Source organism: Pipistrellus hanaki (assembly GCF_964339955.1).
Source record: "Pipistrellus hanaki genome assembly, chromosome: X".
NCBI lineage: Eukaryota > Metazoa > Chordata > Mammalia > Chiroptera > Vespertilionidae > Pipistrellus > Pipistrellus hanaki.
The window spans coordinates 73247675-73274645 of NC_140524.1; the positions used below are offsets into that span (position 1 = coordinate 73247675).

Sequence of the window (26971 nt, forward strand, 5' to 3'; positions counted from 1 at the left end):
TAAACAAAACTGTAATATACTCATAGATACAGAGAACAGACTATTGGTTGCAAGGGAAAGGGTTGGGGGACTGAATGAAAAAAGAGAAGGGATTAAGATGGGAAGGGGTTGGGGGACTGAGTAAAAAACGTGAAGGGATTAAGAAATACAAATTGGTAGTTACAAAATAGTCCTGAGAATGGTAAGTAGAGCATAGGGAATATAACCAATAATCCTATCTAATTGACTGCCATGCCCTCAAAGATGGCGGTGCCCACAGCCAATAAGGAGGAAATATGCGAATTTACTGTCATGTCCTCAAAAATGGTGATGCTCACAGCCACAAGATGGTGGTACCCCTCAGCCCCACCAGGGTGGCAGGTGCCTGCCTCCGGAGTCCCCCAGTCCTCTCAGCCCCTCAGCCGCCCAGGGCCACTCAGGTAACCAGGGCCATCTTCCCCTAATCGCCAGATTGCCTCCCACCCCTGAGGGTTCCTGGACTGTGAGAGGGAGCAGGCTGGGCTGAAGGACCCCTCCCCCCTCCAGTGCACTGGGCTTCTAGTATTTAATAACTATGTATGGTGCCAGGTGGGTACTTGATGTATTGGGGGATTACATAATAAATTTATCGAAACGTCTAATCATTATTCTGTACACCTGAAACTAATATCAAATAGTACTTAAGGTCAACTGTAATTGAAAGGCTACCCTAAGACTGTAATTTCTTATATGGACATGTGTAATGACAAGCAATGAGCAGAAATTTTATTTTAAAAATTTGAAACTATTAGTAATCAAGGAAGTACAAAAAATAGCTAGATAAATTTTTGCCTGTCGTATTAGCAAGGTTTTTACAAATTAAAATAATCAGTTCATCCCTGGTCGATGGCTTAGGTGGTTGGCACGTCATCCCATGCACCAAAAGGTTGCTAGTTTGATTCCCAGTCAGGGGACATACCTAGATTATGGGTTTGATCCCCTTTTGGGGTGTGTAGGAAGGCAACTGAATGAATAATGTTTCTCTCTCACACTGATGCTTCTCTCTCTCTTCCTCTCTCTGTCTCTGTCTCTCCCTTCAATTAAAACATATCCTTGGGTGAGGAATGATGATGATGATGATGATGATGATGATGAGAAAGTTTAGATAGCTCTTACCCCTCTCTCTCACTTATATAAAGGGTAAATGATAATTGCCCTTTGGGGGATAAAAGTTAGTAAAATATCAAAAGAATTAAAAAAGATTCAATTCGGAGATTAGAGGGAGGAGGGACAAGATGGTGACTGAACAGATGGACTTGTTCTGACCTTGGCCCCAGAACAGATAAAAGCAGCATCTGAGTCGCTCAGGGAATATTGATTGGCAGCTAAGGGGCAGCGGAACTCTAAAGGAAGGTAAGGAAGGGTCCGCTGGACAGGATTTCCTGACCAAGCAGCCAGCACTGCGGCGGCGGCGACCTCTCCCGGAGCTATGGGCTCAGACGGAAGGCTGTGCCATCTTACAAGGAAAGGAGGATCTTCTCTGAAGCCTGGAAAACCCACAGCAGAGGAGTCCATTGAGCAGCTGTGACGCCCCAATCGGCGCAAACACGTGGATTCAAGGGAGTTCTTCAATCACCCACGGACAGGTCAGTTTGTGGGGATAGCGTGAGGGTTCTGGGTCCCCGCTGCACCAGCAGCGACTGTAGCCATGGAGCTCCCGAGAGGCCCTGCCTCCACTGTAGCCGTGGAGAGCCCGAGCGGCTGCCGGCGCCGAGCTGCACCCAAAGAAGGCTGCAGCGAGAATCCTGCCCAGCGACACCCAGTGCTGGGTTTGGCGTAATCTTCCCCAGATGCGGGACTTTTTAAAAACGCCAAGGGACACGGGACAGATTGTTATTGTTAAGAATTGGGGCTGTCCCGCCAAGGGCGGAACATCTGGACACCTTGGTGCCTGATCCCCTTCACCCCTTTGCTTCTGAATACTAGGGAAAGACTGCCCAGTTGGGCATATCCGGGGAAGTTGCATGGAGAAATTGCCTTTCTGGAAACAAGGAAACGGAGCCAGAAGAGATAGTCTGGGAGCCAGTAGGCACTCTGCCAGCTAGAGCCATAGAGAAAGAAGGCCAGAGCAACCAAAAAGACTGGGAGGTCAAACCAGAAACATTGCCACCTAGGGGCTGAATTACAAACTGCCTCTTTTTTTTTTTTTTTTTTTAACTTTTAACTAATCAAAAATAAATGGACACAAATAATTGAGGTGCAGTGGAATGCTGGGAACTGCAAGACTGTCTGGTCCGAGAATCAGGCGTGCAAAATACAATAACACAGGAAGTGAATGACCACTACTGGACATTTTTATGCTAATTTTACTATTCTTTATTTTATTTCCATTTTTTACATCTTTTATTCTATTTTCATTTTTTACTTCTTTTACTCAAGAAATGAATTTTTTTCTTTTTTCCTTACTTGATTTTACCTTTTCAATTATTACATCTTTCAATCTCAATCATCACTATTACTACTGCTATTTTGCATTTTTTGTTCCCTTTTTCTTCTTTTTTTCCCCTCCAGTACCATTTTATTTTCTCTTTATTTTACATTGGGATTAGTCTTCATTCTATTTTAATCTCTACTATAGCATCGTTCAACCCTATCTTTCTCTCTCTTTTTTTATATTTTATTGATTTTTTACAGAGAAGAAGTGAGAGAGATAGAGAGCCAGGAACATCGATGAGAGAGAAACATCGACCAGCCGCCTCCTGCACATCCCCTACGTACATGCCCTCCTGCACAGCCAACGTACATGCCCTTGACCGGATTCGAACTCGGGACCTTTCAGTCCGCAGACCGACACTCTACCACTGAGCCAAATTGGTTTCGGCTCAACCCTATCTCAACTCGACTTTTACACCATCATTCTCTTACTAATCTTTACCCTTATTGTCTCCTGTTTATCCTATCCCTTTCCAGCTTCAGTTTTTCCTCTATTCTTTCTGTATACCCCCTGCTAAAGCTCCCACCATACCTATAGATCTAATTTCCAACCCCTGATCCAAGAGTATAAATACCACTCTCTTCACTATATTAACTAGTTAAAAACAAAACAAAACAAAACAAAAAAACCTGTTCTCTCTATCCTTTTGTCATTGTTTGCGTGAATGTTGATTATAGTGAATTTTTATGCTTTTTAGTAAAATTGTTACGCTTATTCTTGTGCTGTTATTGCTGTTTTGCATTTTTTAAAAATCCTTTGTTTTTGTTTGTATTTTACTTATGTACATCATAGCCTTACTTAATAATAGTGGATATTATAGTTTGTATTAATCTCCAAGTATTGTTGCTGGCATTGGCTGGGATTAATGGTTGTTCTATGGGAATTTTCTCCACATATATATAGTTTGTTTCCCCTTTCTCTCTTAGTCTTCTTCTTCTTCTTCTTCTTCTTCTTCTTCTTCTTCTTCTTCTTCTCTCTCTCTCTCTCTCTCTCTCTCTCTCTCTCTCTCTCTCTCTCTTTCCCTTTCCCCCCCTGTTTTCCAATGTCATTTCATCATTACTTTTTTGTCTTCTTTTTCTATCTCTTAATATATCCCTCTTTTTTATTTTTTTATTTTCTATTTTATTTTTACCTTTCTTCCTTCTCTCCTATCCCATAATTTGCCTTTCTCAAGTGGTCACCTTTAGTAGAGGTTATTAATATTGCAAATATATCCCTGTTAAGTGCCTTTTGTGTTGTACCTGGTAGTGTTGTATTTTGTGCCTTTAAATTAGGGGTCCTCAAACTTTTTAAAGTGGGGGCCAGATCACGGTCCCTCAGAGAGCTGGAGGGCCGGACTATATGAACTACTAATTCCTACTGTAACACCTCGGCTGTGCTCACTGCCCAAAAAACCTGGCAGGCCGGATCAGACTCCCCTGGGGGCCGCATGTGGCCCGCGGGCCGTAGTTTGAAAACCCCTGCTTTAAATCAACGTAGGAGAAGGAACACCACATAACCAGACATCCTGAAAAGACAGACCATGGGGAGACAAAGAAATAGCCCACACATGAAAGAAAAGCAGGCATCACCAGAAAAGGAAGTAAACGAGTTAGAGGCAAGTAACCTACCAGAGCAAGAATTCAGAGTAATGATCATAGGATGGCTAAAAAGCATGGAAGAGAAATTTGATGATATGAATAAGAAACAAGAGGAAATGAAGAAGAACCAAGAAGAATTGAAGAAGAACCAAGAGGAAATGAAGATGAACCAAGAAGAAATGAAAAATGACATTGCTACTATGAAGAAGTCAATAGAAAGCATCAAGAGTAGACTAGAGGAAGCAGAGGACCACATCAGTGAGCTAGAAGACAAGATGGAAAAAAATACCCAATTAGAGCAGCTTCTTGAAAAAAAAAAATTCAAAGGAAGGGGGGGAGCTTAAGGGAACTCTGGGACAATGCAAAACAAAACAATATTAGAATAATAGGAGTTCCAGAAGGAAAGGAAACTGAGGAAGACATGGAAAAAGTATTTTAAGAAATAATGACAGAGAACTTTCCTGAGATAGAGAAGAAAAAACCCACACAAATCCAAGATGCTCGCAGAGTCCCAAGCAAAAGGAATCACAGAAGACCGACGCCAAGGCATATTTAATGAAACTGGCAAACACCAACGACAAAGTAAGAATCTTAAAAGCAGCCAGAGAGAGACAGAAAGTTAGATATAAAGGAACCCCCATCAGACTAGCAACTGATTTCTCAATATAATAGAAACTCATCAGGCCAGAAGGGAATGGGATGAAATATACAAAGTCATGCAAAGGAAGGGTCTGAATCCAAGAATACTGTACCCAGCAAGGCTATTAATCAAAATTGAAGGTGTAATCAGGAGCTTCACAGACAAAAAAAAAAAAAAAAGACTAAAGGAATTTATTTCCACCAAACCAGCAATGCAATAAATGCTAAAGGGTCTACTGTAAAAATAAAGAAATAGGAAGCAAAGAAGGAACACAGGGGTATAGAATAAAAATGTCGTCAAACAAATACCTATAAATAATAACTGTAAATGTAAATGGTTTAAATGCTCCAATCAAAAGACATAGGGTAACAGATTGGATAAGAAAACAAGACCCATATATCTGTTGTCTACAAGAAACCCACTTCAGAAAAAAAGACGCACTCAGACTGAGGGTGAAGGGATGGAAAAAGGTTTTCCAGGCGAATAGAAATGAAAAAAAAAAGCTGGGGTAGCAATACTTATATCTGACAAATTAGATCTCAGAGTGAAGGACATAACAAGAGACAATGAAGGCCACTTCATAATACTAAAGAAAGCAATCCAACAAGAAGAAATAACCCTGGTTAATATGTATGCACCCAATATGGGAGCACCCAAATACATAAAAAAAACCCAAAACTATTGGAGGACATTAAGGGAGAGATTAATAGCAATACAATCATAGTAGGAGATTTTAATACCCCACTGTCACCCTTGGACAAATCATCTAAACAGAAAATCAGCAAAGAAATATCAATCCTAAATGACTCATTAGACCAGATGGAATTAATTGACATCTTAGAATATTTCACCCCAAAGCCACAGAATATACATTCTTCTCAAGTATGTATATTCTCAAATCTTTGGGACATTCTCAAAGATAGACCACATTTTGGGACATAGGCAAAGTCTCTTCAAATTCAAGAAGATAGAAATCATTTCAAGCATCTTCTCAGATCATAGTGGCATAAAACTGGAAATTAACTACAATAAAAATAAACCTAAGAAATCAAACACATGGAGACTAAACAACATGTTATTAAACAAAGACTGAGTTACCAGAGAAATCAAGGAAGAAATTAAAAACATCCTGGAAACAAATGACAATGAAAACACAACAATCCAAAATCTATGGGACACAGCAAAAGCAGTTTTGAGAGGGAAGTTCATATCTCTACAAGCCTATTGCAAAAAACATGAAAAAATGGTAACAAATTATCTAACTCTACAACTCAAAGCGTTAGAAAAAGAGCATCAAGAAAAGCCCAGTGTAAGCAGAAGGAAGGAAATAACAAAAATCAGAGCGGAGATAAACGCCATAGAGACCAAAGAAACAACACATAAGATCAATAAAACCAAGAGCTGGTTCTTTGAAAGGATAAACAAGATAGATGAACCTCTAGCCAGGCTAACCAAGAAACAAAGAGAGAGGACTCAAATAAACAAAATGAGAAATGAAAGAGGTGAAATAACAACAGACCCCACCGAAATACAACGGATTGTTACAAAATAGTACGAACAACTCTATTCCAACAAACTGAACAACCTGGAGGAAATGGACATATTCCTAGAAAAATACAAACTTCCAAAACTCAATCAGGAATAATCTAAAAATCTCAATAGACCAGTGACTTGGGAAGAAATTGAAACAGTCATCAAAAAGCTTCCAGCAAACAAAAGCCCAGGGCCAGATGGCTTCACAGGAGACTTTTACCAAACATTCAAGGAAGAACTAAAACCTATCCTCCTCAGACTATTCCAAAAAATTCAAGAGGAAGGAACACTTCCAAACTCCTTCTATGAAGCCAGCATCACCCTAATACCAAAACCAGATAAAGACAACTCAATGAAAGAGAATTATAGGCCAATATCCCCCATGAACATAGATGCCAAAATCCTCAACAAAATTCTAGCAAATCGGCTCCAGCAGAACATCACAAAGATCATATACCATTACCAAGTAGGATTTATTCCAGGAATGCAAGGATGGTACAATATCCGCAAATCAATAAACATGATACATCACATAAACAAATTGAAAGATAAAAATCATATAGTCATATCAATTGATGCAGAAAAAGCATTTGATAAAATCCAACACCCTTTCCTGATAAAAACTCTCAACAAGGTGGGAGTACAAGGATCATACCTCAACATAATAAAAGCTATATATGATAAACCCACAGCCAACATTATACTCAATGGGCAAAAACTAAAACCATTCCCTCTAAGAACAGGAACAAGACAGGGATGCCCACTTTCGCCACTCCTGTTTGACGTAGTACTGGAAGTACTAGCCATTGCAATTAGACAAGAAGAGGAAATAAAAGGCATCCAAATTGGAAAAGAAAAAGTAAAGTTATCCGTATTTTCAGATGACATGATATTGTACATAAAAAATCCAAAAGATTCCATTAACAAACTACTTGACTTAATAGATGAATTTGGCAATGTAGCAGGATACAAAATTAATGCTAAGAAATCCATAGTATTTCTATACACCAACATTGAAATTACAGAAACAGAGACTAAAAAAGCAATTCCATTTACCATCGCACCAAAAAAATTAAGATACCTAGGAATAAATTTAACTAAGGAAGTAAAGGACCTATTTGTGGAAAACTACACGACACTGAAAAAAGAGATAGAGGAAGATGTAAAGAGATGGAAGAACATACCATGTTCATGGATTGGTAGAATCAACATCATCAAAATGTCCATACTTCCTAAAGAAATCTATAGGTTCAATGCACTCCCCATTAAAATACCAATGACATATTTCTCCAACCTAGAAAGAACTCTCCAAAAGTTCATTTGGAACAATAAAAGATCCTGAATAGCCACAGCAATCCTGCAAAAGAAGAGTAAAGTAGGAGGGATCTCAATAGCAGACTTCAAGCTGTATTACAAAGCCACTGTTCTCAAAACAGCTTGGTACTGGCACAAGAACAGACATATAGATCAATGGAATCGAATCGAGAATCCAGATATCAACCCAAATCCCTATGCTCAATTAATATTTGACAAAGGAGGCACAAATATACAATGGAGTCAAGACAGTCTCTTCAATAAATGGTGTTGGGAAAATTGGGCAGTTACATGCAAAAGAATGAAACTAGATCACCAACTTACACCATACACAAAAATAAACTCAAAATGGATACAGGACTTAAACATCAGATGGGAAACCATAAAAATACTAGAAGCATCCACAAGCAGCAAAATCTCAGACATATGCCAAAAGAACTTCACTGATACTGCCCGGAGGGCAATGGAAGCTAAAGAGAAAATAAACAAATGGGACTACATCAAAATAAAAAGCTTTTTTACAGCAAAAGAAACCATCAACAACACAACAAGAAAGCCCACTGTGTGGGAGAACATATTTGCAAATGTTACCACTGATAAAGGTTTAATCTCCAACATCTACAAACAACTAAATAAAAGGAAAATGAATGATCCAATTAAAAAATGGGCAATGGACCTAAATAGAATATTTTCAAAAGAAGACAGAAGGAATGCCAAGAGGCACATGAAAACATGCTCAAAATCACTAATTATCCGAGAGATATAAATCAAAACAACAATGCGATACCATCTCACACCTGTGAGAATGGCCAACATCAACAAATCAACAAACGACAAGTGTTGGCGAGGTTTTGGAGAAAAAGGAACCCTCGTGCACTGCTGGTGGCAATGCAGACTGGTGCAACCACTGTGGAGAACAGTGTGGAGTTTCCTCAAAAAAACTGAAATGGAACTCCCATTTGACCCAGTAATCCTACTCCTAGAAATATATCCCAAGAAACTAGAAACACCAATTAGAAAGGATATTTGCACCCCTATGTTCATAGCAGCACAATCTACAATAGCCAGAATTTGGAAACAGCCTAGGTGCCCATCAGCAGATGATTGGAGCAAAAAACTATTGTACATCTACACAATGGAATACTATGCTGCCATAACAAAGAAGGAATTCTCATCATTTGCAGCAACCTGGATGGAATTGGAGAACGTCATGCTGAGTGAAATAAGCCAGTCAGTGAAAGAGAAACACCACATGACCTCACTCATTTATGGATAATAAAGAACATTATAAACTGATGAACCAAAAGATAGATATAGAGACAGTAAAGCAACAAGTAGACTGTCAAATTACAGCTGGTAGGGTAGGGAGATCTTGGGGAGATAATAGATCAACTGAAGGACTTGTATACATGCATATAAGTACAACCAATGGACACAAAACTCTGGGGAGGGGGGTATGTATGGGAAGGGGGGGCAATGTTAAATTATGTACACAGATAATAAATGAATAAAAAAAAAAAGATTCAAGGCCATGAGAGAGAAACATTGAGCAGCTGCCTCCCACACACCCACCACCGGGGGATCTGCCCGCAGCCAAGGTACATGCCCTTGACCAGAATCGAACCCGGGACCTTTCAGTCTGCAGTCCGACGCTCTATCCATTGAGCCAAACCGGCTTCGGCAACTTATCTTTTATTTATTTATTTATTTATTTATTTATTATTTTTATTTTAAAAATATATTTCATTGATTTTTTTACAGAGAGGAGGAGAGAGGGATAGAGAGCTAGAAACATCGATGAGAGAGAAACATCGACCAGTTGCCACTTGCACACCCCCTACCAGTGATGTGCCTGCAACCAAGGTACATGCCCTTGACTGGAATCAAACCTGGGACCTTTCAGTCGGCAGACCGACGCTCTACCACTGAGCCAAACCGGTTTCGGCAACTTATCTTTTCTTATTCACTCATTGTTCCCAACACTTTAAATTTTCAAATGTATAGAAAAATGTAAAGGTTAGTACAATAATCACCCTACCATCTGGAGTTGATTGTTGTTAACATTTTACATTCTTTAATTTATCTACATTTATGTGTATATATATCTACACAGAGAGACATACATGCACATAGTTTTTGTTTGCTTTTATTAAATTATTTAGAAGTAAAATGCAAACAAGATGTCATTTTATTTCTAAATAATCAGTAAACATATCCTGTATTACCACAATAACATTACCACATCTAAAAATACCATAATATCATAAATATCATCTAATATCCAATCTACAACAAAAATTTTATAATTTTCTCCAAAATATCCCTTAAGATACTTTTTTTAATAAATAGGATCAGAGAAGTTGCATGGTGCCCTTGGTGTGGTCTCTAATTTTTTTCCCTATGAAATTGACTTCCTAAATGGACTATACCAGTTGCCCTGTAGGATGTTCTTTCAATCTAGATTTTTAAGAAAATGTGTTCTTTCTGTCAGTTACTGTTATGGGAGTCAAAATTGACTAAAAAATTTTTCAGAAAGCAATTTGATATAGGTACCAAAAATTTTAATGTGTGCATCATCAGACTCAGGAATACCACATCATATAAATACACTAGTATCTTTAAAATAATAATATGAGTGTGCAAAGAAGCATACACAAGGGTATTTGTAGAATAACCCATAACAGGATGGTATAAACTTTGCCCTTTATGATTTACTAGGGTCCTGATGCATGAAGATTCATGCAAGAATGGGCCTTCCTTCCCCTGGCTGCCAGCACTGCCTTCACTCTGGCTGAAGTGACCTTTCCACTCTGGCCCGGAGCCGCCTTTTCACCTCCCCAGGCTGCCCAGAGGCCTAGAGCGGCTGGGATGGTGCCTAATGCCTGCATCATTGCCATGATGCCTGTGTATGCAAATTAACTCATCATCTTTGTTGGGTTAATTTGTATACCCACTCCTGATTGGCTGGTGGTTGTTTCAAAGGCATGGTCAATTAGTATGTTACTCTTTTATTAGTGTAGATTAGTTTTGGCCAGGAATTAGAATGTGTTAATATTATTTTCAGAGAAAACAAGAAATTAATTACCAAATAATCTCACTTGGATTCCCTCCTGAAATAGTAAACCAAACCATATATATATGTATTCATTTAATGCATTAAATGATTTACAATATTTTAAAATAATAAAAAAATTACATGTACAAACAATGGAGGATAATGTAATAGAGGCAAATCCATGTGATAATTATATAGCCATTAAGATATAACATTATTATGGAATGAGAAGATGGACAAAGTATAATGGTCAGTGAAAATAATATGATACAAAACTGTTCAAACCATATGATCACAAATAAATAAATATATACGTATTTTATAAGCACAAAAGTATATTTAAAAGTATATCAAAATGCAATGGCAATTTATCTATGAATGATTTGATTTATTTAAAATTTTTTTTACAGTTTTCAAAATTATATAATACATATGTTTTTTTTGTAATCAGAAAAAATTGAAAACATGTCTCCTATTAATTCCAGCTCTGCCTTACTATAATATAATACATTCATTCAACAATATCCACACATGGTTATTAATTTTGGCTATTTCTTCCTCCTTCAATCCCCATTTACTTTCCTTTCAGACCTACCTGCTATTACCTGCAACCCACATTAGTTGGAGACCCTGCCAGCTTACCATCATTGTACACAGTTCCCTCGTAGTCTTTCTCATAAAAGACCCCATGAGGCTGTATGCTGAATGGCTTGGAGGCACGGTTGTAGAAGATCACCTGGATGGTGTCACCTACCTCAGCCCGGATCACTGGCCCTGTTAAATAGAAAGGAGAGACAATGGAAATGAAAACAGGCATGACAAAGGAGGATGAAAGTAAACAACAAGAAAAAATTATAGGGAAAGAAAAAGAATATAAAAATATAGAGAGCTCCTCTCTGCAATAATAAGAATGAATGCTTCCAGGTATATTGAAATTTATACCTACAAAAAGCACATCAAGGCCCGGTCCGCCGTGAGGAAGGGCCCTGGGCCTCCTGCTGCTGGCTTGGAGCTCAGCACACCCGGACTCACCCACCTCCTGAAGGCTGGCGACCGGCCTGGCCACACAGGTCCCTAAGACACAGCACGAGGAGACCCGAGACCTGCGTGCATCCGGTCCACCAGCACCAAGAGCCTCAGAGCGACCCAAGGGCAGGCAGGCTCAGCAGGCAGAGGCCGCGGCGGGATCAGAAGTGACGGGAATATTCAGGAACTGAAACCACACATCGCCGTCATCCAACACTCGGAAACGTTTGTTCATTTTTGTTTCGTTGAAACAGAGAGAGGAACAGAGAGGGACAGAGAGCTAGAAACATCGATGAGAGGGGCGGAGCTTGAAGATGGCGACCGAACAGATGGACTTGTTCTGACCCCGGTCCCAAAACAGATAGAAGCAACATCTGAGTCGCTCAGGGAATGTTGATTAGCAGCTAAGGGGCAGCGGATCACTCTAGGAAGGTAAGGAAGTGTCCGCTGGACAATTTTTCCTGACCAAGCGGCCAGCACTCCCGACTTCTCCCGGAGCTCCGGGCTCGGCGCAAAGGCGGCGCCACCCTACCAGGAAGGGAGCAGCTTCTCTGAGGCCTGGAAAACCCACAGCCGAGGAGTCCATCGAGCACCTGTGGCGCCCCGATCGGAGCAAGCGCGTGGATTCAAGGAAGCTCTTCAACCACCCACAGAAAGGTCAGAGTTTGCGTGGCTAGGCTGAGAGTTCAGGCTGCGATAGCCCCATTGCTCCCACGAGGCCCCGCCCCCAGTGCGGCCCTGAGCGCTGCGCCCCGGAGCGCCGCGAGGCCCCGCCCCCAGTGCGGCCGCGGCCCCGCCTATATTGTAGCCCAGGAGAGCTGCGAGGGCCCGCCCCCAGAGAGAAAGAAAGCCAGAGCAACCAAAGTCTGGGAGGTCAAACCAGTAACACTGACACCTAAGGGCTGAACTACAAACTGCCTTTTTTTTTTTTTCTTTTTTTTTTTTCTTTTTTTTTTCTTTTTCTTTTAATTAATCAAAAATAAATGGACACAAATAACTAAGATATAGCCTACCTAAAATTAAGGACTACCTTACAAAACTGAGGTGCAGTGGAAAGCTGGGAACTGCAAGACTCTCTGATCCAAGAACCAGGCATACCAAATACAATAACAGAGGAAGTGATTGAACTCTACTGGACAATTTTATGCTAATTATACTATTCTTTATTTTATTTTCATTTTTTACATTTTTTATTTAATTTTCATTTTTTACATCTTTTACTTCAGAAACGATTTTTTTTCTTTTTTCCTTACTTGATTTTACCTTTTCAATTATTACATTTTTCAATCTCTATCTTCACTATTACTACTGCTATTTTGCAATTTTTTTTTCTTTTTCTTTTCCTCCCCAGTACCATTTTACTTCATCTTTATTTTACATTGGGAGTAACCTTCATTCTATTTTAATCTCTACTATAGCATCATTCAACCCTATCTCAATTCGACCTTTACCCCATCACTCTCTTACTAAACTTTAACCTTTTAGTCTCCAGTTTATCCTATCCCTTTCCGGCTTTAGTTTTTCCTCTATTTTTTCTGTATACCCCCTGCTAAAGCTCTCACTATACTCATAGACCTAAGTTCCAACCCCTGATACAAGTGTATAAATATCACTCTCTGCACTATATTAACTAGTTAAAAAAAAAAAAAAAAAACACAAAAAAACGGTTCTACTTTCTATCCTTTTCTCATTGTTTGAGTGAAGGTTGATTATTGTGAATATTTGTGCTTTTCAGTGAAATTGTTATGCTTATTCCAGTGTTGTTATTGTTGCTTTGTATTTTTTTTTAAATCCTCTGTTTTTGTTTGTTTCTTTGACTTCTGTATATCATAACCTTACTTAATAATAGTGGATATTGTATTGTAGTTTGTATTAATCTCCAAGTATTGTTACCGGCATTGGCTGGGCTCAGTGGTTGATCTATGGCAATTTTCTCCACATATATATAGTTTGTTTCCCATTTTTTTAGTTTGCTTCTTCTCTCTCTCTCTCTCTCTCTCTCTCTCTCTCTCTCTCTCTCTCTCTCTCTCTTCTCTCTCTCTCTCTTACTCTCTCTTCTTTTTCTCCCTGTTTTCTAACTTCATTTTGTCATTACTTTATTTCTTCTTTGACTTTTTTTTTTAATTTTTCTTTATTTTATTTTTACCTTCCTTCCTTCCTTCTCTCCTATACCCTAATTTGCCTATCGCTAGGGGTTACCTTTATTAGAGGTTATTAATATTGTAAATACATTCCTGTTAAGTGCCTCTCATGTTGTACCTGGTAGTGTTGTATTTTGCACCTATAAATTAACGCAAGAGAAAGAACACCACATAACCAGACATCCTGAAAACAGATACCATGGGAAGACAAAGAAACACCCCACAAATGAAAGAAAAGCAGGCATCACCAGAAAAGGAAGTAAACGAGCCAGAGGCAAGCAGCCTACCAGAGCAAGAGTTCAGAATAATGATTATTGGTTGGCTAAAAAGAATGGAAGAGAAATTTGACAATAACCAAGAAGAAATGAGGAAGAACCATCAGGAATTGAGGAAGAACCAAGAAGAAATGAAAAATGACATCGCTACCATGAAGAACTCAATAGAAAGCATCAAGAGTAGACTAGATGAAGCGGAAGACCGCATCAGTGAGCTAGAAGACAAGATGGAAAAAAATACCCAATTAGAGCAGCTTCTAGAAAAAAAGATTAAAAAGCAGGAGGAGAGCCTACGGGAGCTTTGGGACATTACAAAACAAAATAATATTCGAATAATAGGGGTTCCAGAAGGAAAGGAAACTGAGGTAGACATGGGAAAAGTATTTCAAGAAATAATGACAGAAAACTTTTCTGAGATAGAGAAGAAAAAACCCACACAAATCCAAGATGCTCGCAGAGTCCCAAGCAAAATGAATCCCAGAAGACAGACGCCAAGGCACATTATAATTAAAGTGGCAAACAACAACGACAAAGTAAGAATCTTAAAAGCAGCCAGAGAGAGACAGAAAGTTACTTACAAAGGAACCCCCATCAGACTAGCAACTGATTTCTCAACAGAAACATATCAGGCCAGAAGGGAATGGGATGAAATATACAAAGTCATGCAAAGGAAGGGTTTGAATCCAAGAATACTGTACCCAGCAAGACTATCAATCAAAATTGAAGGGGAAATCAGGAGCTTCACAGACAAAAAAAGACTGAAGGAATTTATCTCCACCAAACCAGCAATGCAAGAAATGCTAAAGGGTCTACTGTAAAAATAAAGAAATAGGAATTGAAGAAGGAACATGGGTATAGAATAAAAATGCCATCAAATGAGTACCTATCAATAATAACCTTAAATGTAAATGGATTAAATGCTCCAATCAAAAGACATAGGGTGTCAGATTGGATAAGAAAACAAGACCCTTACATCTGTTGCCTACAAGAAACCCACCTCAGAAAAAAAGATGCACACAGACTGAGGGTGAAGGGATGGAAAAAAGTTTTCCAGGCAAATGGAAAGGAAAGAAAAGCTGGGGTAGCAATACTTATATCTGACAAATTAGATCTCAGAGTGAAGGACATAACAAGAGATAATGAAGGCCACTTCATAATACTAAAGGGTACAATCCAACAAGAAGAAATAACCCTGGTAAATATATATGCACCCAATACAGGAGCACCCAAATACATAAAAAAACTGCTGGAGGACATTAAGGGAGAGATTAATAGCAATACAATCATAGTAGGAGATTTTAATACCCCACTGTCACCCTTCGACAAATCATCTAAACAAAAAATCAGCAAAGAAATATCAATCCTAAACGACTCACTAGACCAGATGGAATTAATTGACATCTTTAGAACATTCCACCCCAAAGCCACAGAATATACATTCTTCTCAAGTGCACATGGGACATTCTCAAAGATAGACCACATTTTGGGACATAGGCAAAGTCTCTTCAAATTCAAGAAGATAGAAATCATATCAAGCATCTTCTCAGACCATAGTGGCATAAAACTGGAAATTAATTACAATAAAAATAATCCAAAGAAATCAAATACATGGAGACTAAACAACATGCTATTAAACAAGGACTGGGTTACCAGAGAAATCAAGGAAGAAATTAAAAACATCCTGGCAACAAATGACAATGAAAACACAACAATCCAAAATCTATGGGACACAGCAAAAGCAGTTTTGAGAGGGAAGTTCATATCCTTACAAGCCTATTGCAAAAAACTAGAAAAAATGGTAACAGATGAACTAACTCTACAACTCAAAGAGTTAGAAAAAGAGCAACAAGAAAAGCCCAGTGTAAGCAGAAGGAAGGAAATAACAAAAATCAGAGCACAGATAAATGACATAGAGACCAAAGAAACAATACATAAGATCAACAAAACCAAGAGCTGGTTCTTCGAAAGGATAAACAAGATTGATGGACCTCTAGCCAGGCTAACCAAGAAACAAAGAGAGAGGACCCAAATAAACAAAATCAGAAATGAAAGAGGTGAAATAACAACAGACCCCACCGAAATACAACAGATTGTTACAAAATACTACGAACAACTCTATTTCAACAAACTAAACAACCTGGAGGAAATGGACATATTCCTAGAAAAATACAAACTGCCAAAACTCAATCAGGAAGAATCTAAAAATCTCAATAGACCAGTGACGTGGGAAGAAATTGAAACTGTCATCAAAAAGCTTCCAGCAAACAAAAGCCCAGGGCCAGATGGCTTCACAGGAGAGTTTTACCAAACATTCAAGGAAGAACTAAAACCTATCCTCCTCAGACTATTCCAAAAAATCCAAGAGGAAGGAACACTTCCGAACTCCTTCTATGAAGCCAACATCACCCTAATACCAAAACCAGATAAAGACAACTCAATGAAAGAGAATTACAGGCCAATATCCCTCATGAACATAGATGCCAAAATCCTCAACAAAATTCTAGCAAATCGACTCCAGAAGAACATCACAAAGATCATACACCATGACCAAGTAGGATTTATTCCAGGAATGCAAGGATGGTACAATATCCGCAAATCAATAAACGTGATACATCACATAAACAAATTGAAAGATAAAAATCATATAGTCATATCAATTGACGCAGAAAAAGCATTTGACAAAATCCAACACCCTTTCCTGTTAAAAACTCTTAAAAAGGTGGGAGTACAAGGATCATACCTCAACATAATAAAAGCTATATATGATAAACCCACAGCCAACATTATACTCAATGGGCAAAAACTAAAACCATTCCCTCTAAGAACAGGAACAAGACAGGGATGCCCACTCTCGCCACTCCTGTTTGACATAGTTCTGGAAGTACTAGCCATTGCAATTAGACAAGAGGAGGAAATAAAAGGCATCCAAATTGGAAAAGAAGAAGTAAAGTTATCCTTATTTGCAGATGACATGATATTGTACATAAAAAACCCAAAAGACTCCATTAAAAAACTAATTGACTTAAATGAATTTGGCAACGTAGCAGGATATAAAATTAATGCCAAGAAATCCATGGCATTTCTATACACCAACAGTGAAACTACAGAAACAGAGGCTAAAAAAGCAATTCCATTCACCATCGCACCAAAAAAATTAAGATACCTAGGAATAAATTTAACTAAAGAAATAAAGGACCTATTTGCGGAAAACTACACGACACTGAAAAAAGAGATAGAGGAAGATGTAAGGAGATGGAAGAACATACCATGTTCATGGATTGGTAGAATCAACATCATCAAAATGTCCATACTTCCTAAAGCAATCTATAGGTTCAATGCACTCCCCATTAAAATACCAACGACATATTTCACTGACCTAGAAAGAACTCTCCAAAAGTTCATTTGGAACAATAAAAGACCCCGAATAGCCACAGCAATTCTGAGAAAGAAGAGTAAAGTAGGAGGGATCTCAATACCAGACTTCAAACTATATTACAAAGCCACTGTTCTCAAAACAGCCTGGTACTGGCACAAGAACAGACAAATAGATCAATGGAATAGAATTGAGAACCCAGATATCAACCCAAATCACTATGCTCAATTAATATTTGACAAAGGAGGCACGAATATACAATGGAGTCAAGACAGTCTCTTCAATAAATGGTGTTGGGAAAATTGGACAGACACATGCAAAAGAATGAAACTAGATCACCAACTTACACCATTCACAAGGATAAACTCAAAATGGATACAGGACTTAAACATCAGACGGGAAACCATTAAAAATACTAGAAGCATCCACAGGTAGCAAAATCTCAGACGTATGCCAAAATAACTTCTTCACTGATACTGCCCCTAGGGCAATGGAAGCTAAAGAGAAAATAAACAAATGGGACTACTTCAAAATAAAAAGCTTTTTTACAGCAAAAGAAACCATCAATAAAACAACAAGAAAGCCCACGGTGTGGGAGATCATATTTGCAAATATTACCACTGATAAAGGTTTAATCTCCAACATTTACAGACAGCTTATACAACTAAATAAAAGGAAGATGAATGATCCAATTAAAAAATGGGCAATGGACCTAAACAGAATATTTTCAAAAGAAGACAGAAGGAAGGCCAAAAGGCACATGAAAACATGCTCAAAGTCACTAATTATCCGAGAGGTGCAAATCAAAACAACAATGCGGTACCATCTCACACCTGTCAGAATGGCCAACATCAACAAATCAACAAACGACAAGTGTTGGCGAGGTTGCGGAGAAAAAGGAACCCTCGTGCACTGCTGGTGGGAATGCAGACTGGTGCAACCACTGTGGAGAACAGTGTGGAGTTTCCTCAAAAAACTGAAAATGGAACTCCCATTTGACCCAGTAATCCCACTTCTAGGAATATATCCCAAGAAACTAGAAACACCAATCAGAAAGGATATATGCACCCCTATGTTCATAGCAGCACAATCTACAATAGCCAGAATTTGGAAACAGCCTAGGTGCCCGTCAGCAGATGATTGGATCCAAAAACTATGGTACATCTACACAATGGAATACTATGCTGCCATAAAGAAGAAGGAATTCTCATCATTTGCAGCAACCTGGATGGAATTGGAGAACATCATGCTGAGTGAAATAAGCCAATCAACGAAAGAGAAACACCACATGACCTCACACATCGGTGGATGATAAAGATCTTTATAAACTGATGAACCAAGAGACAGATATAGAGAAAGTAAAGCAACAGGCAGACTGTCAAATTACAGTGGGGAGGGTAGGGATATCAGGGGGAGATAATAGATCAACCGAAGGACTTGTATAAATGCATATAAGTACAACCAATGGACATAAAACTATGGGGAGGGAGGGGATGTGTGGGAGGGAGGGAAGGGGGCAATAAAAAAAAATCAAGAAAATATGTAATAAATAAATAAATAAATAAATAAATAAATAAAAATTACCTTTTTGAAAAAAAAAACAAAAAAAACCAAAAAGCACATCAATTTTGACTTTTTGATTTCTTTTTAAAAAAATATATTTTATTGATTTTTTTACAGAGAGGAAGGGAGAGAGATAGAGAGTAACATCGACCAGCTGTCTTTGCACACCCCCTACCGGGGATGTGCCCGCAACCAATGTACATGCCCTTGACTGGAATCGAACCTGGGACCTTTCAGTCCACAGACCTACGCTCTACCACTGAGCCAAACCGGTTTTGGCTTGATTTTTAAATGTCAGTCATATTGGGTTTATCAGACATGGTTGCAGAGGAAGCTGAACAAGGTGTGCAAATAAAAGGAGGCCGATCTAGTCAAAATGAAGAGGACAGAAATACAAAAAAAAAAAAAAAAATCCACTACCTTCAAAAGAAATGATTGAATTGGAGAAGCAAGCAGGCGAATCATAATGAGACATGCACCACCAATATGCACTGTAAATTCCACAAGCATTGCCTTCTTATTTTACTTCTTTTAGCTATTTAACTTTGTAAGATGAAAAGAGCTTAGATCAGTTTAATCGCCTGTGTTGCTATTTTTCACATCTGAGAACTACTGGCAAGGTAGGCCACACCTGCATCTCCCATCTATCTTCAAATACCATTCTAAGTTATACAGGGCAAGGGATATCTTAATTTTACAGATGAGGAAAATGCAGCTCAAATTGACCTCAAATTTAAATGCCTGATTAGGAATAGAGACTATATCTAAAGTTAGGGATATCTGAGATTAAAAATGGTGGTAGAGTAAGTGGATGCTACATAGACATGCTCCCAGGTCAAAACTGGAATTACAATTGAAATACAGAAAAACTTCCCAAATAATCAATGGAAGACTCACTGGAGAGAACCCTGATACCTGAGGATGGAAAATGGAAACTACATAGAAACTGGTAGGAGGGGCGGAGGCACAAAAGGGCTGGACAGGCTTCCACAGACAGAGACTGAAGTTCCAGAGAGATATCTCAGCTGTGGGGGATTGCCAATGAGAACTCTGGGGTCTAATACCCAAGCAGGGACACCCAGAAGAGAGCACCAGAAATGAGAAGGGTACCCACATAACATCTGGTTGTGAAAAGCAATGGGGTTACTGTCTGCCAGGGAGACAAGGCTGGAAATTCAGGCACCCTCTTAAAGGGCGAACACACAAAATTCTCTGTGGAGCCACTCACCTTGTGCTCCAGAAGACACCCCAGTTTCCTGTACTGAGTCATTCCCTCATGCGGTGGAAGTCATCTTCCTCATGCAGACAATTGCTATACAGATGGATTTGCTTTGAGGGAAGACAGCTGACCCACCCTACTAGAAAACACCTTGCCCCACGGTGAAGAGTTTCTGAGATCCATTAAGAGACTGAGACTAACAATTAGCCACTAGGAAGAAGCAATTGCCTCACCCTGTTAGAAAACAAACAAACAAACAAACAAACAAACAACAAAAAAATGCTTCCTATACTGTAGACATTTGCCTGAGGACAATTCAAGATGGAATACTATCTATAGGCAGAGGTGATCTCTGGAGGATTTGAGTTTCTGCCTGATCTAATTAGTCAGAAATAGGGTTTGATTCTGTACTGCACCAGAGATGGAGAGGCAGAACAGATTTACCTAGTACATCATCATATACATAAACAGGCAATCAAAATGAGGAGACAAGGAAAAAACCCCACAAATGAAAGAACAAGAGATTTCTCCAGAAGAAGAGATAAATAAAATAGAGATAGAAATTTATCTAATATAGAATTCAAAATGTCACACAATTGAAGAGGCACAGAGAACCCCAAGCAATATGAAACCAAACAGCTCCACTTCCAGACACATCATAATTAAAATGCCAAAAATTAAAGACAAAGAGAGAATATTAAAGGCAGGGAGAGAAAAGCATACTGTTTCTGCATAGGAGCTTCTGTAAGGCTGACAACTGATTTCTCATCAGAATCTCTACAGGCCAGAAGTACTCAAGATAATGGGAAGTAAGGATCTGAAACCAAGATTACTATATCCAACAAGGCTATCATTCAAAATAGACGGTGAAATAAAGAGCTTTCTGGACCAAAACAAACAAACAAACAAACAAACAAACAAAGCCTAAGGGAGTACAATACCACCAAGTCCCATTACAAGAAATGCTAAAGGGGATGCTGTAATGAGAAGAAGAAAGAGAACGAGAAACCTAAGCGTACAGAACTAAAATGGTAATTAAGTACTGGAAGATGGTGGTTGGCAGGATTGAGGTGAGGGAGAGGGTGTGAATGTATGAGGGGGTGAAAGGAGAGTGTGTGGATGTTTGTGGTGTATGTATGAGTGAGTGAGGAAAGTTAAATCTGACAGGAGTAGCACCTGGACAGGGAGCATCTAGCACTGCTGCAGGCACTCCCCAGGCTGTGGGGTTCGAGTACGGAGCCCAAGACATCTTGAAGGAGAGAGCGACCTTTTCAAGGAACTCATCAGCACAACCAACCAGACTGGTCTTGGACACTGCCCATGACACTTCAGCCACTCCAGCCAAAATACTGAGTCTTGCTCTTCCAGAGCTGCCAACTGCCAGACACTGCAGTTATGCCTTTCCAGTTCACAGGCGTTCTGAGACCCACCACCCAGACAGGCAGCTCCTGGGTACCTCTGTGAGTCCCCACTGGGCATGCACAATTTCAACCAAGGGTACAAGGCAGCAAAAATTGGCACTACCCACCCCCCACCGGTTGCTGACCTCCAGACTCCATAGTTGCGCCTTTCCAGGATGCAGGCCTACTGAGCCATCTGCCCTTATAGGCAGCTCTTAGGTGTCTCCTTGAGCCCCCAATGGGTGTGCTTATATCCAAACAAAGGTGCACGGCCCCCAGCAGTAGAAATTCGAATTTCCCCCTTCCTGGCTGCCTACCTACAGACACTGTGATTGCGTGGTTTTGGTACGCAGGCCCCCTGAGGCCACTGCCCCAGCAGGTGACTCCCAGGTGCCTCTGTGAGCTGCCATTAGGTGCACTCTTATCCAACCAAGGGTGCAAGGCTCCGGCATCAGAAACAGAATTCCCCCTCCTCAGATGCTGAACTCCAGTCACTGCAGTTGCACCAGTGTGCAAGACACCTGAGTTCACTGTCCCAGCAGGAGGCCCATGGGTGTTTTTCTGAGTCACTGCAAGGCAAAAACCCACTGCTGGCATCCAGTCCCCACAGTAGTGCCACTCCAGCACATGAGCCCTCTGAGCTCACTGCCCCAGCAGACAGCTCCTGGGCTCCTCTATAAGAAGTCACTGAATGTGTGTATCCAAACAAGGTCACACATCCTCTGAAGCAGACATTGGGATGTCTCCCTCCATGGAGCCAGTGGCACATCACAATCACTCTGATCCAGCCTGTGGGACCCACGAGCACACACTCCTTGCAGAGGGCTCCTGGGCCCCTCTGTGAGCTTCCACTTGATATGTGCCTCTTAAACCAAGGGCATACGGCTCCCTTAGCAGGATCCACAACACCCCCCTCCCTATTACCTACCCCTGGACAGCTGGATGAGTTGCTGAGGGCTTGCCTCCATGGACAAGGTCACATTGTTTCAGCCACAGACTCTGAGGTTCCCATATCCCCAGTTGCTGGATTCTGAACCCCCTTGTGATTCAGAGAGGGAAATCACTTTGGCCAGAGTCCCTCTGCCTCAACCACAGACTATGAGACACTGGGCCCCCACTATCAGAGGCTCTAGGCCCCTCATAGTGAGGTACAGAGTGATGCTAATCCAGCAAGAGTCACACCACACTGGCCAAAGACACAGTACCTGAGCCTCAGGCCCTGAGACTCCTTCCTCCAAGGCCATGGTCTCTGGGAACCCACAGTGAGCACATACCAGTGATATCTCAGACAACCTTTCCCACAAGAGCCTGAACCACAATCACATCCAAAACTGCTTACACAATGAAGCCGAGGGTGAGTCACATTGCCAATTTGTGATGAGACTTCATCCACTAATAAGAAAATAGCATTCAAGATCCAGCTACATCAAGAGAACCCAAATAGCTCAAGTAGGAAGTGCCACTAGATCACCATGCTCAGGAGACCTGAGAGATCACACCACTAGCACCTCAATCAAAAGAACCTGGGTAGCAAAGTAGTTGGATCTAAGTCACAGAAACAATTAAAACGTAACAGCAAAAATGGGGAGACGACAACAACAACAACAACAACAACAACAACAACAACAACAACAAAAACCAGAAATCAATCTGCAAAGAAAAAGGAGGAATCACCAGAAAAAGAATTAAATAAAATGGAGGCAAGTAACATGTCAGAGAAAAAATTCAGAGTAATGGTTATAAGGATGCTCAAACAGCTGGATGAAAAATAAACACAACTCAATGAGAATTGTAAGGAGCTGAATAAGAATGTCACCAATATGAAAAGGAACCAAGAGGAAATGAAGAATGACTGATCTGCAATAAATAACACAATGGAATGCTTAAACAGTAGACTAGAAGAGCCTGAGGACCACATGAGCAAATTAGAAGACAAGGTAGGAAAAACACACAACTACAGCAGTAAATGGAAAAAAAACAACTGAAAAAGCCAGAGGAGAGCCTAAGGGAGCTTTGGAACAACACAAAATGAAACAACATCTATATAATAAGGGTACCAGGATGAGAGGAAGCAGAGCAAGGAATAGAAAAGCAGTTTGAAGAAATAAAGGCAGAAAACTTCCCTGATGCTGATAAGAATAATAGCACACAGGTTCAAGAGAGTCCCAAACAAGATGAACCCTAAAAGGCTAACATTAAGACACATCATAAATTGGCAAACCTCGATGACAAAGTAAGAATCTCAAAGGCTGCCAGAGAGAGACAGAAAGTTACCTATAATGGATCTCCCATTAGAATATCAACTGGTTTCTCAGCAGAAACACACCAGGCCAAAAGGGACTGGAATGCAATATACAAAGAGATGCAAAACAAGGGACTGAATCCAACAATATTATACTCAGCAAGGTTATAATTCAAAATTGAAGGTGGAATCAGGAACTTCACAGACAAAAAAGGGCTAAGGGAGTTTATTACCACCAAGTCAGCAATGCAAGAAATGCTAAAGGGAATGTTGTAAAAAGAAGAAATAGAAATGAAATAAGGAAAACAAACATAAAGAATAAAAATGGTGACAAGTACTTATCAATAATAACATTAAATGCAAACGGATTAAATGTTCCAATCAAAAGACATAAAAGTACCTGAATGGATAAGAAAACATGGTCCATACATTTGTTGTCTGCATAAGACGCAGCTCAGAACAAAAGATTCACACAGAGTGATAGTATAGGGATGGAAATTTTTTTCACACAAATGGAAATTAGAAAAAAGCTAGGGTTGCAATACTTACATCTGACAAAATAGACCTAAAGGTAAAAGCCATAACAAGAGATGAGGAGGACCACTTCATAACACTGAAGGGAACAATTCAACACAAGTTTATGACTCTGGTAAACATATATACACCCAATACAGAGCACCCAAATACATAAAACAACTTCTGGAAGATATTAAGGGAAAGATTGACAGCAATACAATCATAATAGGGGACTTTAATGCCCCACCAACATCACTGGATAAATCCTCTAAACAAAAAATAAGGAAAGAAACAGCAATCCTAAATGACTCCTAAAAGGGACTTAATTGATATCTTCATAACATTTCACCCAAAAGATACAGAATATACATTCTTCTCAAGTACACATGGGACATTTTCAAAGATAGAGCACATATTAGGACACAGGAAAAGTCACTTCAAATTCAAGAAGATAGAAATCATATCAAGAATCTTCTCAGGCCACCATATTATAAAATTAGAAATCAACTATAATAAATGTAATGAAAAAAATCAAACACTTGGAGGCTAAATCATATGCTATTAAATAATGATTGGGTTATAAAAGAGATCAAAGAAGAATTAAAAGCATCCTGAAAACAAATGACAATGAAAACACAATTAAATATGTATGGAACACAATGAAAGCAGTCCTAAAAGGGAACTTCATATCTCTAGAGGCCTACCTAAGAATGAAATGAAAGAAAGAGAAAGAAAGAAAATGGGAATAAATAAGAAATTAGTGCCAAAACTGGTTTGGCTCATTGGATAGAGTATGGGCCTGTGGACTGAAAGGTCCCAGGTTTGATTCTGGTCAAGGGCATGTACTCTGGTTGCAGGCACATCCCCAGTAGGGGATGTGCGAGAGGCAGCTGATTGATGATTCTCTCTCATTGATGTGTCTAACTCTCCATCACTCTCTCTTCCTCTCTGTAAAAAATCAATAAAATGTATTTTAAAAAAGAAATAAATTAGCTAACATAGCAACTTAAAGAATTAGAAAGGGAGAAACAAGAAAAGCCCACAGTAACCAGAAGGAAGTAAATAATAAAGATCAGAGCAGAAATAAATGACATTGAGACAAAAAAAATTACAAAAGATCAATGGAACAGAGATATCAATCACAATACAGTCATAGTAGGGGGGCATTCATACCCCACTGATTTCATTAGATAGATCTTCCAGACAAAAAGGAAATAGTGTTTCTAAAGCACACATTGAATTAGATGGATTTAATTGACATTTAGAAAATATTTTACCCCAAAGCCAAAGAGTACACATTCTTCAAGTGCACATCGATCATTCACAAAGATTAGCCTACATGTTAGGACATAAAACAATTCTCTACAAGTTCAAAATTTAAATCATATCAAGCATTTTCTCAGATCACAGTAGAATGAAATTACAAATCATCCACAGTAAAACCACCCAAAATATTAAAACACTTGTAGGCTAAATAGTATGTTACTAAACAATGAATGGGTTACCAATGAGATCAAGAAAAAAAAAAACTTCATGAAAATGAGCACACAACAACCCAAAATTTCTGGGGACACAGCAAAAGAAGTCCTGAGATGGAAGTTCATAGCACAACAGGCCTTTCTTTAAAACAAACAAACAACCCACAAAAAACACACACACAAGAAAAATTAACAAATTATTTAACCATGCAACTTAAAGAACTAGAAAGAGAACAATAATCAAATCCCAGAGTAAGGAGAAGGAAGGAAATAATAAAGATTAGAGCAGAAATAAATGACAGAGAGACTAAAACAAAAACAAAAACAAAAAACAAAAATTAATGAAACCAAGCACTGGTTCTTTGAAAGAATAAATAAGATTGATGAATCATTAGCCAAACTTATCAAGAAACAAAGAGGATGAACCCAAATTAATAAAATCAGAAACAGAGAAAGCATCTCCTTGACAAGGAGAGACTATCCACTGCTGTGGGCTGTCCCCAGATGGTGGGATTCCAGCACGGAGCCTAAGCCATCTTGAAGGGGAGAAGGGCCTTTTTTAGACACCCATCAACACCACCAGCAAGACAGGCCTTGGAACTGCCCCGCGACCCAGCACCAATTCCATCCATTATCCTGCTACCCGAGCTGCAGACTCGTGGACCTCCACATCCAAAGATAAGCTGATTGTGGCAGCTGTAAGTGCACTCCCCCTCCCCAACCACAAAACCTGGGTTCACGTGTCTGCCCACCCCCCAACCCATTGCCCCCCTCCTCACCTCCAATAGCGTTGGATAGCAAAACCCTGGATTGCCGGCATTTGCGGGTTGGAGTCTGATCCAGACCCCGGTTCATGCGCATTTGTGAGCTCCCGCCTGCCCCTCCCTTCACCGCCCCCCTCTCCTCCGCTCACGCTCAGATTCGCGCATTCCCCGCCCCTTGCGTTTGATCTCCCCAGGCAGCAAGACCCTGGTTGGAGCGCTGTCTGTGGGCTTGTGCCTGTCCCCCCCTTTAACACCCTCCCCCTCGCCTCCGCTCGCCCAGATTTGTGCGTTTGTGGGTTCGTGCCTGATCCGCCCATTCGTGCCCCCTTGTGTCCCTTCTCGCACTGGAAAGCAAAACCCTGGATCCACCCGTTAGCAAGTTTGCAGTTTGCGCAGGCTC

The 26971-nt window shown here is 39.8% G+C and overlaps 1 protein-coding gene across 1 annotated transcript in view; it reads right to left on the minus strand.

Moving 5' to 3' along the window:
- HEPH (hephaestin) overlaps positions 1–26971 on the minus strand; it is a 92277-nt gene that overhangs the window by 44210 nt on the left and 21096 nt on the right. Inside the window, exon 9 of the mRNA XM_084869810.1 lies at positions 11217–11348. Coding sequence (XP_084725936.1) covers positions 11217–11348 — 132 coding nt within the window. The remainder of the gene's footprint in view (positions 1–11216; positions 11349–26971) is intronic.